General features: G+C 48.0%; 1 protein-coding gene across 2 annotated transcripts in view; it reads left to right on the top strand.

The window, feature by feature from the left end:
• Positions 1–412: 412 nt before the first annotated feature.
• LOC126526506 (probable cytochrome P450 9f2) overlaps positions 413–17,067 on the top strand; it is a 41,565-nt gene continuing 24,910 nt past the window's right edge. The window contains exon 1 of one of the 2 annotated variants that reach the window (XM_072289623.1): positions 413–577. In XM_072289623.1, the coding sequence (XP_072145724.1) occupies positions 501–577 (77 nt within the window). In that variant the 5' untranslated portion in view covers positions 413–500. The remainder of the gene's footprint in view (positions 578–17,067) is intronic. The other variant, XM_050174425.3, reaches the window with a different exon arrangement.

The raw sequence follows: 17,067 nt of genomic DNA on the forward strand, positions 1-17,067 counted from the left end.
ACTGTGTGTGGAATCTGCACTTCTTTTTTATACTTCTTGATTCTTCTTCTATAATTGCTATATCATCTTGAACAACTGTTGTTGAGTGCCTTCGCTTTATTGGTAAATATTCGCGCATCATAATCGTCATCTTTAAGAAGGCGTTCGCAAGCAGGCTGATCGGTGGTCGACAACCATCGAGCAGCGGACGTACCCTGCGCCTCCACTTACGCGGAAGTAAACAGGTGACAGAGAGATAAGTCAGCTTTCGAATAGGCCAAAGGAAGCACGTTGCGCTTAAAAAAAACTGCGTTTGGGTCGTGAAAATAGGACGGCCCTTACGTAAGCGCCCGCTTCCGGCAGGATTGAGAGACTTGGGAGAGGGCCAAGACCTTATCGGCGGCCCATGCAGCGCGACCCGGTGCCGGCAAATGTTGCCGCTCTAGTTGCCGCCGGATAGCCAGTACTTTTGTGGCACTCGTTTTCACAGTAGGCGACCGCCACCAGGCTGTCCTTCGGCAATGCCGGACCTAGCGTGGGCTTGGTTTGCTGCTGTTGTCGTGTGCATCGTCTGTAGCGCCGTCTCCTGGGCGATTAGGTAAGTTATGACGGGTGCTCTGTTTTTATCGCGGCAAAGCAGAGATTCAATATTATACAGTATTCTAGGGCTTTAGACCTTTATAATTAGGATAAGGAAATGGTAAGGAATTATGGGCGGTCTGTCGCATCCGAAACATTACTACAGCCTGCTGCCTACACTGGCTAAAGCTTCAAATCCTAAGCCTGCGCCCGGGGTCAGCTCAAGAAAGTTACAGAGGCATTACGTCTACCTACGTCTATTGTATGCGAACTCATTTAGGCTCTTCCACGTGATACCTTTCATAGGTCATGTGCTCGAATTGGGCACAGTAACTTTTGACGATGGGCCACCGAAATTTTGTGAGTGGGTCAAGTCGATTTCGGGAGTGGGCCAGGTTGGTTTTGCACGTGGGTCAACCCGATTTTTCAGTCGGGCTGTGTCAAATTTTTGAGCGTGCGCCCAGGCGTCCGTCCAAAGCCGTGGCTGTTCACCGTGGGATACTGCACTGCGAGCCGCAGCAGGTGAAACGCCGTTAACGTGACGTCATCGTTGACCACGTGGGCCTTGGTACCACCGGATGTTAACGCCGCGCACTCGCCGAATTTTCTGCTTCATTGGGCTTAAAATGCTTTCGCATTAATAAATTTCGTGCAGTGGCCTGCGAATGCTCGCTCTTTTTACGTGCCCCGCTATTCCGCTCGTTGTATTGTTAGATTCTTTACATATCGGGCAAACATGAGGGAAGGAGGTACCGGTAAACTATACATTGGGTGCGGCATACACGTTGGTCGTATTGCACATAAACTTGTGTATTCAAGTACACTTTAACACTACGACACTACCCTGGTATTTCTTTCTGTCGTTTATATGGGGTAGAGTGGCTCTAAGTGTCTGAACACCGATACAAGGTACACTTTTTGGCTAAATAAAAACGTTGTATTTTTAGAGTGAAGTGGTGCATGATTGAGCGAAGTAATTTATTTATCTCTTGGAGGAGAAGGAGGAGGAAAAAGCTTTATTGTCCTGTAGAAGGTGTTGCCACCTGCCTGGCTAGGCCCATGTTGGGACCGGGAGGTCAAGCCTCCTAGCCCTATCATGGGCGTACTGGACAGCCAGGACTTGAGGGATATGATCTCGAGATCTGATCATTCCTAAAAACCGATTCCGGGAAATGCCAGGGCCGAGCGACCCACACTCCCAGAGCAGATGTTCAAGCGTGCATATCTCCTTTTTGCATGCTTTCCATATAATATTCATGTCTGCAATGTTATACCATTTTTTTATTTGTGCAGGTGAATAATAACACTCTGTAATTGCCTAAGCGTAACTGCTTGTGCTCTGTTTAGCCTATAGTGAGGGGGTGGAAACTCCCTCCTTCCCATGTAGTAATGTTTTGTAATTTCATTGTAATGAGCGTATCTCTCTGTAAGTTCTCCAATCCAGCAGAATCAAAACCATATGTAAAAGCGTCCCGGTCTGTAAGGTCGCGGGCGACGCTGTTGGCCGATTCATTTATATTGACAGGAATGCCATCAAGTGAACCAAGGTGCGCCGGGAACCGATAAATGTAACGTGTAACATTTGTTTGCCTTTTGTTAATTATTCTCGCAGCCTGTGGGGCAATCTTTCCCCTATTGAAAGCTCTAATTGCTGTTTTCGAGTCGCTATACACTTCTGTGAGTCTATCGTCTGTTAGTGTCAATGCAATGGCAACTAGTTCAGCGACTTCAGGTTTGCTAGTGTAGACAGTGGCGCAGTTGGTGCAATTGCCCTAATGATCCCCTACCGCCGCCACGAAGAAAGCAGGCTCCTCTGTCCCCTTTATTCATTTTCTTGATTAACGCCCTGGCTCGTGCAATTCTCCTGTGGATGTTAGGTTTTGGGTGCATATTCCTGGGTAGCGGTGCTACAATTATGTTGTCTTCGAATTCTTGATTAACTTTAGTGTACTGTGCAGGATCCGTAATGGGGTTGATCATGATTTTGTCCAGGATTGATCTTCCCGTGCTGCTTATAGATAGTCTCCCTATTTGTCATGTTTCTTGAGCCTCCGCGATCTCCATGGTCGTGTTGTGTATTCCTAACTTGAGCAATTTGGAGTGCTGCTTCGAATTGGGAGCCCCAATGCGCTTTTAACAACATTCTTGATCGCTGCGTCAAGCTTCTTGAGTTGAACCTGCGTCCAGTTGTACATGGCAGCGGGGTATGAAATATGACAGAGCACGAAAGAGTTGATTAACCTCATGAGGTTATCTACTTTCATGCCCTTGTGTCGTCCTGCCAGGCGTCTGATCATCCTGCACGCGTTATCAGTTTTAAGGGTGATTTTCTGGACCTCCGTATGGTTACCACCATTTGCATCACTGAAAAAGCCTAATACCCTGATCACGTTGACTCTTGGTATATTGGCACCATTTTCTGTATGTAGGTGTATATTGCTTTCCGATAGAGGTTTCCAGCCCTTAGGCCTGCCCCCTTTTTCACGTCTATAAAGCAGCAACTCCGATTTATGTGGAGAGCACTTGAGTCCCGTGGGTCTCAGGTATTCCTCCACCGTCTTGATCGCTTCAGTCAGTGCGTCCTGTATCTGCCCTTCACTGCAACCAGCACACCATACAGTGAGATCATCAGCATATATGGCATGGTCAATGCCCTTAATGTTGCCCAGCTTTCTGGACAGACCAATTATGCACAGGTTGAAAAGGACGGGAGAGATCACCGACCCTTGGGGGTTCCTCGATCTCCGAGCTGAACCACTTCCGAGTTTGTGTCTCCGACCTTTATCTTCGCCGTGCGTGCCTCGAGAAAGGATTTGATGTATTTAAACATCCCCAACCCGAGTCCAATGTCTTCGATCGTTTTGAGGATGTACTCATGCTTGATGCTGTCGAACGCTTTTTCCAAGTCTAATCCCAGTATGGCCTTAGTATTTCTGGAATATCCGTCGGGTACGTGGTGTCTATTTGCTTCATGGCATCCTGCGTGGAAAGTGCGGACCTAAAACCCAGCATGTTGTGAGTGTATATATTATTGTCCTCTAAGTGGCCCTTTAGCCTGTTAAAGATTGCGTGTACAGCGACCTTCCCCACGCATGATGTAAGTGATATTGGCCTTAAGTTGTCCAAGCTTGCAGGAAACCCGGCTTCGTTATTATTATAACTTGTGAAGTTGTCCATTCTTCTGGGACTTCGCCTGAGATCCATGCTTCATTGATGAAGTCTGTCAGCGATTCAATTGACGGCTCATCGAGATTGCTAAGTGATCTGTTTGTTACTCCATCAAGACCGGGGGCTGACTTTCGATTTAGTTCACTTAACACCCTCCGAATTTCGGATGTGGTGAAGGGTTGATCGAGTTCAGGTTGGAGCGGCTCCCCTGTATTCTGATGGAAGTGGCTGCTCCTGCTCATTTCTAACTGGTAGGTATTTGTCAATTAGTTATTTGGTAACTGTTTCGATGGGCTGATCCTTGAGGGCTACGCGTATAGCTCGGGCAAGGCTGTGTCTTTGGTTGGCTTTAGTGCCTTTTTCATCCAGCAGATGCTTGATCAATTTCCACGTCTTGTCTTTCCTTATTTGCCTATCGATTGACTCACAAAACTTGTCCCACTGTTGCTGGCAAAAGGTGTTACAGTGTTGTTCGATTTGTTTGTTAAGTTCTGCGATTCTTTTTCTCAGCCTACGAGTTAGCCTTTGGGCCCGCCACCTTCGGGTTATGGCTTCCTTGTATTCTATTAGGTGAGCAAGTTTCAACTCCATTGCTTCTACATTACTGTCTGTAACAACTCTTTTGGACGCTGTTTTGATGTCCCTTCTGATGCCCTCACACCAGTCTCTGAGATTGAGTTTGGTGGTTTCCTTTCCGCTTTGGGCTCTTAAGTTACGAAAAAGGTCCCAATCTACGACCTAGAATTCTCGAGTTCGGCCTTTCTCAACTTCCAGTTTGACTTCTATTACGTAATGATTGCTGCCAAAATTCATGTTTGTGTTAATCCATGAAACATGCTCTGTGTTCTTAATGAACGTTAGGTCAGGTGTGGTGTCTCTGCAGAGAGAAATGCCAACCCTTGTAGGATGTTCTTATCCGTGATTAAGACCAGGTCTAGCTCATCCACGTGATTCCACAGATTCCTGCCCTTGGCATTCGTCGTAACGTAGCCCCAAGCTCGTGGGCTGCATTGAAGTCTCCTAATATAATCAGAGGTGTACTTCCAGCTAGATTAGTAGCTTTTTTCGAATTACCTCTTGAAGTGTTGTTTCTGGTGTTTAAGATTGATGTAGATGTTGAGTACGAATAGGATATTGTTCCTTTGATTTTGTGCGACGTTGGTACTACAACCTCAACCATGAGGTACTCTAGGTTTTTGTCTATGATGCCTAAGTCTTGTGGGATGTGTGTAAGCTGCTTATTTGCAAGCACGTACAGGCCCCTACCGAACATTTGACACTCTATGGCTCTGTATACAGTGAGTGTGACATATCCATATCCTGTCTCTTGAAGTGCGATAATATCCGGTTTAGACTGAAGTGACCTAAGGTATTGCTGGATGATGGAACGTTTGTTATTGTACCCCCCGCAATTCCTCTGCCATATTCGAAATTCCCTCTTATTGTGAGCCATATTGCATATTCATCTCCCCCGCCTGGGGAGTAAGTGTAGCTCTGACGAATGACGACCCGCATTGTTCTCTTACCTCCATTGACATAATCATCATTTCCAGGGTTTTAATTATTTCGCCAAAAGCCTTCAGCCACTCCTTAGGGTCATTCAGTGCCGTCTGTATTTGGCCTACATTCATTGTCAACTGTGAGAAGACACTGTCCATCAGCATCTGCATGTTGTCTTTAAAAGACGCCTGCGCTTGTTTGACTTCCTCCATCTGTGTTTCAGTGCTCTTGAGTTTACTTTCAATAGCCCTACGCTTGGTTGACATTGGTCCTTCACCAGCAGGCGCGGGGACTGGGGCTTGTTTGCCTGTATTAGTGCTATCTTTGTTTTCTGCTCGTTTAGCCTCGCTTAAGAGTTTCCTTGTTACCGTCTTCTCTCTAATCATGTTCTGATTCATTTCCTTAAGTTCTGCATTCTCTTTCTTATGTCTTTCTACTTCACGGTCCGTACTTTGCTCGGGGGGTGGCTCACAAAGCATGGCACTTACCGGATCTGTACGCGCGCCGTCGGTCCAGATAAGTCTTGTTTTATTGGTGCCCCGGTGAGGCGGCATCTTGTCCGCTATGGCTGTTCCCTTGACTTTGTTGGCCCACGTGGATCCATTGCTTCCTTCCCCGGGTTTCGATGCAGCCTGTTGACTCCGATCTCTTGATCCGGATCGTGCCCTGGATTGGGATCTGGATCTGGGTGGGGATCTGGACACGCTTCTTCCCCTGGAGCGTGAGTGACTGCGGGACCTGGACCTGCCACGGGACCTTGATCTTGGCCGCGGGTCGTTATTGTCCTTGTTGACGTTGGTTGCTAGTGCCCTTTCGTATCTCCGTTTTCTGACCACGTATGGAGTTGTATAGCACTGCTTACACATTTTTTCCGCCGTTGGGTGCGGGCCACCACACAGTTCACACCTGGGTTGGCACTGATGTTTGTCAGTTGGATTCACTGCACCACAGCGTTGGCATATTCTCTCTTGCGGAGACGGGCACACGTCAGCGGTGTGACCGAGCCGACCGCAAGCGTAGCATACGTCGACTTGTTTCTTGTATAGTGAGCGCCTTACAAGGACCGGGCCGTATCTGACGAAATACGGAACCTTGTGTCCATCAAAGACGATGATAACAGTACCGGTATTCTTTATTCTTTTAACGGCGAGAGCCAAAGGGTTTCTTGAGTTGACTATGTTCTTCTCCAGCTCCGTCAGGCCATCTGCTGAGTCAATGTTGCTGATCACTCCCTTGCACGTGTTGTGATGTGCAGCCTCATATGCATTGATCTCGAAGCTATATCCATCCAGGTTAGTAGACCTTATTCTCACATATTGCTCCGCATTCTCTCGATGCGGCGTACTTGCCACAATTGTGTTTTGGTTTACGTTCGCGCATATGATGTCTGATGCAATGTGGTCCGAGCTCAGACCAGCTGCTTCAACGATGGTTTTACCTATCTTGGTGGAGCCAACCTTGCTAATATTGAGTCCGCCTCGCGGTCGGAGAATGATTATAAAGTGATCTTTCGGCAAGTATGGCGTTCGGGACGTCCTGGCGAATCTGTTCATGACTCGAGTGCCGTTCTCAAATGTTCTAGGCGACGTAGCCATATGAGGCCTAGCTCCGGCTGAATTGCCGCTAACAGCGGATCTGGTCGAAATTCGCCTAGAAACTGCTGCCTTCCATCCGTACTCTTCGGTGCACACGTCGGGAGGTAGTTCCTCCCCTTCCATCATGACTTGCATGTCTGACTCGCCTCCAATTGCCACACTCAGGCAGCACCTGGCCTAGCGCGGCGGCTATGGTGGTGGCTCAAAAAAGTCTCTTAAGATGCGAATAGTCGACCCCCCGTAGAAACTCTGGTGTCGCCGTGATCCTCTCGATGCTAAGCGTCCATTGATGTAACCGAAGCAAGGATACACTCTGATTAACGGGTCAAAACCAATGTTGAAAGCGGCAGCTGATCTTTCTCCATGTTCTTCGATGCTTCTTTTTCATTTATCTGTTGAAATTGTAGTGACATACACTTCTTGTTCATATATATATATATATTCACAGTGAAGCAGACGCGCGTATGAAGCGCGTCTGCGCGCGTCTGCTTCACTGTGAATATTTACCCGAACCCAGAACTGCTTTTTTTTCTGGTATATATATATATATATATATATATATATATATATTCCTGTTTTAATTGCTTTTTCTCAATGCTTTTCGAGCATGCCCTTGAATAACAAGATGCCTACAGAAGCACGATCGTGCATACTTTGAAATAAGCATTTACCTAGCCGACATTCCATGGAAGTACCTATCCTATATCTTTTTGTTATGGAACCGTGTATCTATTTATCGTGAAACCTCTGAGTCGTTCACTACATATTTCTACTGAGGTTAATAATTATGTCAAACAATGCCGAAAAGCGGCGAAGCTAAAATAAATTTCTTCCAACGCGCGGTTCTGAGGGAAACCGGCCGCATACCACGCAAGGTATGTGGAAAGCCATGCATTACAATCACAAATTATTCACTGCATAAGCATTTCTATGCCCACCCAACGAGAGCACCCACCTGTCCGTCCGTCCACCCGCCACGTAAGATGATCGATTTTAAGATAGGGCCCGTGGCAGCGAGCGCATTCACCTTCATGCTGCCTCTCGCTTCACCGCAAACTAAGCGGCGAGAGGACAGCCTACACGAAGCCATCAGCACTCGGCACACTCTTTCCCCATCGCCGATCGCATTCAAGGTGCGATCAGCTTTAGGGCGACCTCCGCGGAACGGCGACCATGGCGGACGCGCCATACGCAACCGCCGTCGAAGTACGGCTGATCGCGATCGATAATGGTTCGCATTAAGATGAGGCAGCGTTATCGACCGCGTCTACGTACGAACTCTGCCAAGCGGGACACTGTTCAGTCACGTAACGTGCTATACATGACATATATAGCACGCATCGCTCAGTACTCACCTTCCACGATGCGGCGGCACCATCCAAACGTACCATCGTATAACATGAGTGAACATTGCTACTACTCGCCTGTTGCTTCGTCGTCTCATGCTGGTCCCACTTTACCCTTCGGTGTTGCAACCACCCTTCTCAGTTTCAGCATTCTTTCGGTTTGTTTTTCGCAATTATATCAAATACAGCAGCATACGGCGACGAAACAGGAGGTGATTGGTAGCAAATGCTTACGCATCATTTAGTCAACTCCCGAAGGAGATTATGCGCCTACTTTTTCGGCTTCAGAGACAACTTATTGTTTGTTTTCAATTCGTGGTGTTGTGCCACGCAAATTCGATATGTTGTTTCGATGTGCTCGCCACATAAGCCTCACCGAAGAGCGAACATTTAGAACATGTGGCATGCTTTACCCTACGAAGGGCTCACAACGTTAAGGTGTGTCTGAATGGGCGCAGACTGATTGCTCTCGTACTTTTCTGGTAAACGTACTATGTTTAAAGACACCACCGCTCTTTAGGCGAAGTAAACCTTGTGGTAGTTATTATTATAAGGAGCTACGGAGATGATTCTGCTGTCCATTGTTAAGGTGTATCTTACGGCAAGATGGCTAACGTACCCGAGCGAGTCATGCAATGATGTCGGGGCTAAGTACAGCGAAGCTATTTAAAAGAAATTGTACGTTATGCGATAACGATATTATTGTCACAGTGTTAATGATAACAGTGTTTGGTCATATTGGTCCTTTTCTATCACCAAAACAATTTTAGCGTGCTATTTAGCTCTTTAAAATATGGCACGCGATCTTAATCTTTGACATAGGCGTCTCTTAGTGGCACTTGCACATCGGCGTTGGTGATCTGTAGATTAACTTTAGGGGAACGTAACGCACGAAGCGAACTCGGAGGCGGCTGTTTTACATTAATTAGCCAGTTAAATTTCATGATGTCTTATTGTGTGCGACGTCACTATTGACGTCATTACTACCGCTTTCTACTTCCGGGTTTGCAGGAATTTCACCGCACTCATGCTCACGTGGCGGGTCTCTGTAGTCTTCGACTCTGTGCTTTAATGTGCGGTAATCAGTGATTTCTAATTAATTCTAACTATTTCAGACACTTCAGTAACTCAGCTTGTGACTAAACTTAAACCCTGTATATCTATTATGAAAAGCATGAATTTTGTACTGTACTCCTGTCTTCTGTTTTTTTTTTCCTTGCTTATATTGAATTTCGCCACCGGCCGTCTCAGTGATTTCTAATTAATTGCAATTATTCCATACACTTCAGTAACTCAACATGTGACTAAACTTATGCTCTGAGATCACATATCTAAAGAAACCTATAAATTTTGTGTTGTACTACTATTTTTTTATCTGATTTACCTTGAATTTCGCAGGCTCTCGTCTGAGGGGGTGAACGGGAAGTGCTGCGCAAGAAGCAAGAATGTCACTCGATGCTCGTGCCGTGCCACAAAAAAGCTTTTATAATTTCACTCAAAGCGAGGCGTGCTATGCGAAAACTGCTAATGCGTCCTTAAAACAATCCGTTTAGTCGATGTGAATGCACTATATCCGGCCTCATATGTCCTGCGTTATCCGTAGCGCGCAAAATACAGAAAATGCCCCGTGATTACACGCCAATGCGCCTCGGCACAAGCCTTCGAGCAAATCATTTGAAGGAAATGACGCCACTCGTTGCCTGAGCCGGTAACCGCCTGGCAATATACAAGAAAAGCTCAAGTCCTTGGCCGTGATACCAGCGCCGATCTCTTGCCATGCGTACAGACAGGCCACAGCCTGGCGGCTGCGGCCTGTCTCGTCCGCGAGGCTTCGCGCCAGTTCGCGTAGGCGCACGCGTTGCTAGTAGTCGAATGATCGAGTCGAAAATTGCCATTTCGTCAACCCACATTTCGTTTGCGCACTAATTACTGCGTCATTCAAGGCAAGCGCTGCCTCGAGTACGCGAAAACTAGCGATCCAAGCGTGTAATTTACATTTCCTGTCAGTTGGTCGAAGTTAGGGAGCGCGTCTAACTGTGGCGGACTCAAAGCCGCCCATTGGTTTTTGACTTCACATGCCTCTTTTATTCAATTGTATGGTCATTCCAGGCGCATTTCTGCTGTCGGCGTCGTGTCGCCGTTGTCGTCACCGTGAGGTTCCGTATAAAGTCCAAGGACGATAAAATCGTCGCCGCGCGCCGCATGCTCCACGTGCTAGTGAAAGCTTGCGAGAGTGAGGCGGCGAATCCCACCAGTAGCGTACAACCACTCAACTCAACTCAACGCGGCCCATTCTCGCTTGTGCGAGCACGGAAGGTGGGCCGGAAGCGCGCCCTCTCCCGTCGCGCGTTAAGCCCGAGGGCAGGAGGGTAAGGCGAGGGAAGCGGGCTTTCTTCCCCGCCGGCTGCTGCTCACGGCGCGGCCGTGCTAGCGCGCCGGGCGCCAATCAGCACGCCTGCGCGGGCCTCATCTTCAAGGCGATCTGCAATGTTCTGCAGAGCGCGGGCAGTGCCGATAGCTTCGTATGCGCTGTGCTTTCGACGTTTCGGAGGTGATGAAGCGAGAGGTGCACGAAGGTCAATTGGATCGCTGCTGCTGTTGCGATTTCTCACTCTAGCATTCTGACAGCGAGTTTCAGCGCTCATCGAGCGAGATGTGTCAAAGGGACACTAAAGGTTACTATGAAGTCAAGTTAAGGAGATACAGCAATGCCCTAGAACGTCTACGGCGTCAATACAATCGCGAACAGAGCTTTAGTAACCAAGAAATTGAGGTAAATGCATGACACGATTTGAGACCACCCCAGCGACATTCCGGCACTAGCCCAATGACGGAGGCACTCCTCATTATAATTCATGTCACTAGTACTCAACTACTCGAATTAAAAAGATAATTTCATTAGGTTATAAGACGGAAGAAAATACTACTTGTCTACTTCTATTCGAATATAAGAAAAAAATAACATTTTGACGTTACCCTTCAGTAGTATGGGTGGTCGAAAGGTTTCGTTTGCGCTCGACTCTGCGCGCGCTTTGGTGTTTCAGTTGTTTCGTTATCGCGTCGTGCTGCGCTAGTTCTGCTGGCTCGCGAAACTTGCATTTGGAACAAGCAGCGAGAATGCTACGTCCATGTGATGTCGTGGGATGCGCGAACGGTCCGTGGAACTTGGCCAAGGGCAGTTGCAGCGGCGAATCCAACGTTACTTATCACTGTGTGCCAACTAGGGAACCACTCCGTTCGAAGTGGTTAAGTGCCATACCTCTGCCACAGCGCGTTGGCAAAGAGTCAAGAAATCGCATATTGTGCTCGCTGCACCTTCATCCAGAGGATTACGTGTTCAACGCCGACTTACTGAAGTCTTGTGGAGTGCCTTTCAAAGCAATGCGCTGTTCCGTCGGTTTCGCCTGCATTCTCCGAAGCGCAAGCACAACTGCAGGTCGAAGACGGGGCGGTGAGTGCAGCATTTGGTTTTCACGAAGAAAAAGCTACAAATGTAGGAATATGTATAGAAATAACATACAGTTGCCGTCGTAGTAGTACGCAACGACACCGGCAGTGCGAGCCCTAAGCAGCCGGTCACGTGCTTAATTCACTGAAGTCGAGCCTAGCATGGCGAGCCAATGTGTCGTTTTCAGGGTCATTCATTGCAAGGAGCGTCAAAATTGGAGTCATAAACTAAACAACCAGCTTATCGTCGCGCGCTTTCCCTTCCGCTAGCCAACATAGTTCCGCTTTCGCGCTGCTGTCGGCTCTGTCTTGGCTCTGTTTCTGGCCGCGCGCTTGCCTTTTGCGCAGAAAAGCCGTAGCGCCGTCTGCGGGGGCCGTTTTACTCACCGATGGCGCAACGTCACTTTGAGACCATGACGTCACCGCTCCTCGATCGGTGGGCGGGCGATTTCAACTGCGCTAGAGGTACGCAGACGCTTCAGAACGCATTTTCTCTTAAAATGAGTCTCTTCTTCGCATGAAACAAGTGTTTCGAGGTTTCTGGGATGGTATTTCAGCAGCCCACGTTGACTTAATATTAACCTTTAGTGTCCCTTTAATGTTTACCTGAGCGCGCGTGACATTGTGCTTGTTAATTTAGTTAAAATACGTTGGCGGGCTAGTTTGTTTCAATCCACGATATAATGTTTTAAACGCGACTGAACGAGGACGTAGAAAGAAACATACGCACAGAGACACCGCTGTCTCAGTGCGTCTATTTGTTTCTACAACCTCGTTCAGTCGCGCTTACCCATTATACCATTGGTAGTTTACTTAGTAAGCAAGCTCATACGGCAGGTCAAACTACTATGTTTATTTCGTATAGCTGACTTGCTATTGCACTCGTTGCTTTGTCTTTCGGGCGAAACTGTGACGTTTTTCGTACGTGTCGCGTGGTAGACTGAGTGGCCCTTAGGTGCGCGGCAAGAAAGGTCTGTGAGCTTCACACGTACGGGCGATCCGCGTGCTCTATACGTTTACCCGTCTCAGGAATAAGCGTGCTGCAGTAAGGGATCATGGATTAATATTCAGTAGTGGTTATGTACCCAATTTCATTATTTATTTAGTGACTCTAAGTGCTCTTCATCTATGCAAGAGTCTCAGGGCGGAAGTACTAGTTACTTCCCAATTTAGTTTTTCTATTTAACGCGCACAGCCACGTCCACAAACAGACAACACAAATTGTGGCAATTCAGTTTGTAGCAACAGGGGGTGATATGTATTTTGTACTTAGCAAGGCCTTTATGCCTTTGTCACTTTTACCTTTCCAACATGTACCCGGAACGTTAGGATGCACCCCGTCAACTTGTTATGTATATTGAGAGGCACTCAAATTGGATGCCCTCTGAGGACGCGCCTAATCTGCAAGATCTCAGAAGTGCGTGCGTTGTTGCGCGTGTCAAAGGTGGTGTTATCGTCACTCTTATCATATGGAACGCGGTAAAGTATGGCAGATAGCCTCGTCTGCCACTCAAGCTCGATTTTGTCGAAGATGTTATTGCTCACATGCGAGGCATACTTCGTACTTGTTGTCGCTTTTTGTCCACATATTGTCACACAGGGTAAACGAAAGGCGCAGTATACGCTCTCTTCTATGTTAGCGTCGTTCAAAAAAAAATGTCTTTCATGTCAGATAGTTTCCGTAAGCCGCACTGAGGTCCTCACATTGCCCGTTCCCAATCTCTACACGCGCTGCCGACCAAAGTGTAGGGTGAAAGACACGAGCAACCAGAGGACGAGGACGCAAATAAAATATTAACACAGAGTCGACGGAGCGCCAAGGTGACCTGGCTTTATAGCGAAAGCGGCGCTCTTAGCTATGGGCCCAGTAGCAGCGCCTTGACTCGATTGTTACGGGCAGGAAGCAGCTACGCGGAAGCCAACACCTCGTGCAGGACCATAGCTCTTCACTTCCAGACGGCCCACGTGTCGGGAAATCCGCAGCGTTAATTCCTTTCAAATGAATTTTGTAATCGCTATATTGCCTTGAGGAGCCATGCAGAGGCACAATCACGTTATACTTTCTTTTATTACGCAGACTACGATTACGGTGCCTTATATGTCTTAATATGTCTTAATTATGTCTTAATTATGTCTTATAACAACACAGCGGATTGGTTTAGGATGCAGTTAGTTTTATTGCGAAGCAATACTACTTTAGGTCGCACTTCAGCCCGTTCCGTGGCGAGGCGGTGGTAGGCACCATTGACCTTTAGCGTGACCGCGCTGCGTGACGTCACACCACGTGACCTAGAGTGACGTCACGCCAGCTGTGTAAAAACAGGGCCCCATCTCACGCCGTCGCGAGGCGAGGCGGTAGCCACCAACGGCGGCCTAACTCCCGCTCCTCTCACCAGGGGCGCGTACAACAAACTGTATCGCATTTTGGACGGGGACAATAACCCCAACATTTATTACGGCGTAACGCTACCCTACTTTAACGAACGCTACTGCAAGCACCGAGTGGGCATATCTTACGACGCGGAGAAAATGGAGTGTTACCGCACCGTCGGCCAATCGATACTGGAAGATCTTGTAATGGGCACGCTGGTGAGGGAAATGTTTGTCGGCATACACGGATTCGACGGATGACTTCCTCTTGGATGATTCACTGTAAGCCGTAACACTAGCATAACCCAAGACTACCACCAGCCATACTACCAGCTGATCCGAGAATAACACACTATTGCTTCGCAATCACCAGGCTTAACCAAGCTAAGCCACGGCCGTTTTTTAGTAAGGTGCACTCCAAATTCAAAAATTCATAATATCTTAATTTTTTTATTTGTATTATTTTATTTATTAGTGTCACGAAAATAATCTATGCGAATAAGCCCCTACGACCGATTACTGTAGGTGTCGTAATCATATGTTCCTCTAGTTTTATTTTTCTAACGACTTGGCTAATGTTAACTGTGACAACTTGAATTCTTAGGGTGTTTTCTAACCATTTTATCCCTTTGTCACTTTTACCTTTCCAACGTGTACCCGGAACCTTAGGATGCACCCCGGCAACTTGTTATGTATCTTGAGAGGCACTCAAAGTGAATGCCCTCTGAGGACGGGCATAATCTGCAAGACCTCAGAAGTGCGTGCGTTGTTGCGCATGTCAAAGGAGGTGTTATTGTCACTCTTATCATATGAAACACGGTAAAGTATGGCAGATAGCCTCGTCTGCCCCACGTTCCTCGATGCCGCATGCAAGTGCAGAACAACAGAGGAAAGACTCGTACCGCCTGCACCCGTTCTGCACGTTCCCTTCTTTGCGTGCTGATTTGGCTCGCAAGTGAAGAACGGAAGAATCGGATACAGCGGCCATGCAACCGGCCATACTCATCGTTTAGTCATATTGCTCCCGCAACTGCGACCGATAATGTAGGTCGATGTGAGTTTCATACGGAACCGGCCTTGTTCGCTGCCGCGCAACTGAAAGAACCTTATTTTTTAGAATACAAAAATCAAGTAGCTCCCACGCACATCCTGGTATCTACCGAAAGTATAGTTTCGTGAAGCGGCTAATAATAATGCTGTAAGTGCGCCCATTTAATCTCAGCGTTTTTCACGTACAATAAACTGACACACGTGCACGTGATCTCCCGCGCCCGTGCAATGCAATGTGACAGACGCTGTGATCATCTCCAAATAGCTTGTTGGCGTTGGCACGATAGCAGTGTACGTACGATTGTGAACTAAAGGTACTGCATCACAGCAATAACTTTTTCAGAGCTTGCTCCCAGGCGTCCCTTCCTGCGGTGAGCGTTGGCGTTGTTTCACGGCGCTGGCGTAAGCGAGCGAACGAGCGCCGCGAAGCGGGAAATGAAAGAAAGCGATAGCGCAGGAGTATGGTGCAGCGGAACCATGAGGCGGAAAGTGGAATGTTATCCTGCGCATGCGCAAACTTGGCGGAGGCCTAGGCATCCGCAGCCGCGTGGGCGATCTCATCTGCGATTGCGAGAGGAGTTAAGGGGGGGCGGGGGGGCATCGTGCAATGAGGCGGGTAGGGCTACGCTATGTAGAGCGCAGTTGTATAGACGACCGCACACCAAGTTTCATCCTAGACGCCAGCGCTCGTTTCTCCCCTGGCGGAACGATTTCATCTCCAACGGGTGTAGGTTGCCGCCGCCGCTTCCGCGCCCGCGTTCAGTTCGCGCTGCGCGCGAAACGTCTCTTGTTTGCGAGGGCGCCTCTTCGGATGACCGGGAATTATTATTGTGTTGTTAACTGTCACGACAGCAATGTAAACACGACATGATTGATGCCACCAGTGAAATTCTGCCGATTCACAAGAAAATGGTACGAAAAGAGCAGACGACACACATGGATTACTGCGGTGCGCCGAGCGAAGTAAACAACTGGCAAACGAAGCGAGCTCGTTCATTGATCACTCCTGAGTGTATGACGGTTTTTATATGTAACCCACATGAATTTAATAATTACTCGGTACATAATCATTTTATTCATACAAAAACTTCTGTTCGACGAGCGCTTGTCCTGTCTTCTTTCTCGTGTTTCGTTTATGTGTGCGCTGCCCAAGAATGGAAACCACTTCTGTTGTATGCGCTAGCAGTGGCCGAAGTTCACGCGTGCCGAGAAATTAAATATGTGCACGATGCATTGAACATGACCGGAGTTCATTCCCGCTTCACCACTGCACCGATCGATCGAGTTACTGGACGATACGCGGCCCGCGTCTTGGTCGCGCCGGCATTGCTGAAGCAGGAATGGTTACTAATACTTTCAACTTCCGTCTCTTGAGCACTGTTAAAAAATGGCCAAGCTGTCTACATTGCTGCTTCTATTCCATATTGTAGGGGACGCACTAGTTAAAATTGTGTCCGCATGTCGTACTTGTGCTATGCAGCGATATATTTTGTTTATTTCCGCACAGTGTCGATGAAAGACCGTTGTCGCCATCAGAGACAACACGGATTTGTAGCAAACATATTGTGAGAAACTGCAAAAATGACTTTGGCTCGTATGTGCCGCATCGTATGTGCTGACGATTTTTCTGGCGGTACATACGATATCGTTTCCAATCACCTGCTCAGCGTCACTTACATGGTTAAGCAGACGCTGCCCTTTCGCCGCATTGCAGCCATAAAAATAATCGTCAAGCCTACCGATCTTCTTAAAGGCAAATAGAAGCGTGTACAGTCTGTTTCGCACTTAAGGGGAAAACTCGGAACGTATTGCATCGCGATGCGGCAAGCAATGCAGTCGTGCGGTGGCAGCAGCTCGAGCAGGCGCAGACGCTCGAGGGGCGGAGTCGTGATCTGCGTCGTCTGCTACGGCGGCGCGCGCTGGCCGCATTGCCGGGAAGCGTGCTACTGTCAGGGGCAGTGTACGTATATTTCTTCACTGTGTGTGCTACCGTAATAAGCAGCGACAAGACGCACCAAGATGTGCGCGCAACG

Source organism: Dermacentor andersoni, chromosome 8 (assembly GCF_023375885.2).
Source record: "Dermacentor andersoni chromosome 8, qqDerAnde1_hic_scaffold, whole genome shotgun sequence".
NCBI lineage: Eukaryota > Metazoa > Arthropoda > Arachnida > Ixodida > Ixodidae > Dermacentor > Dermacentor andersoni.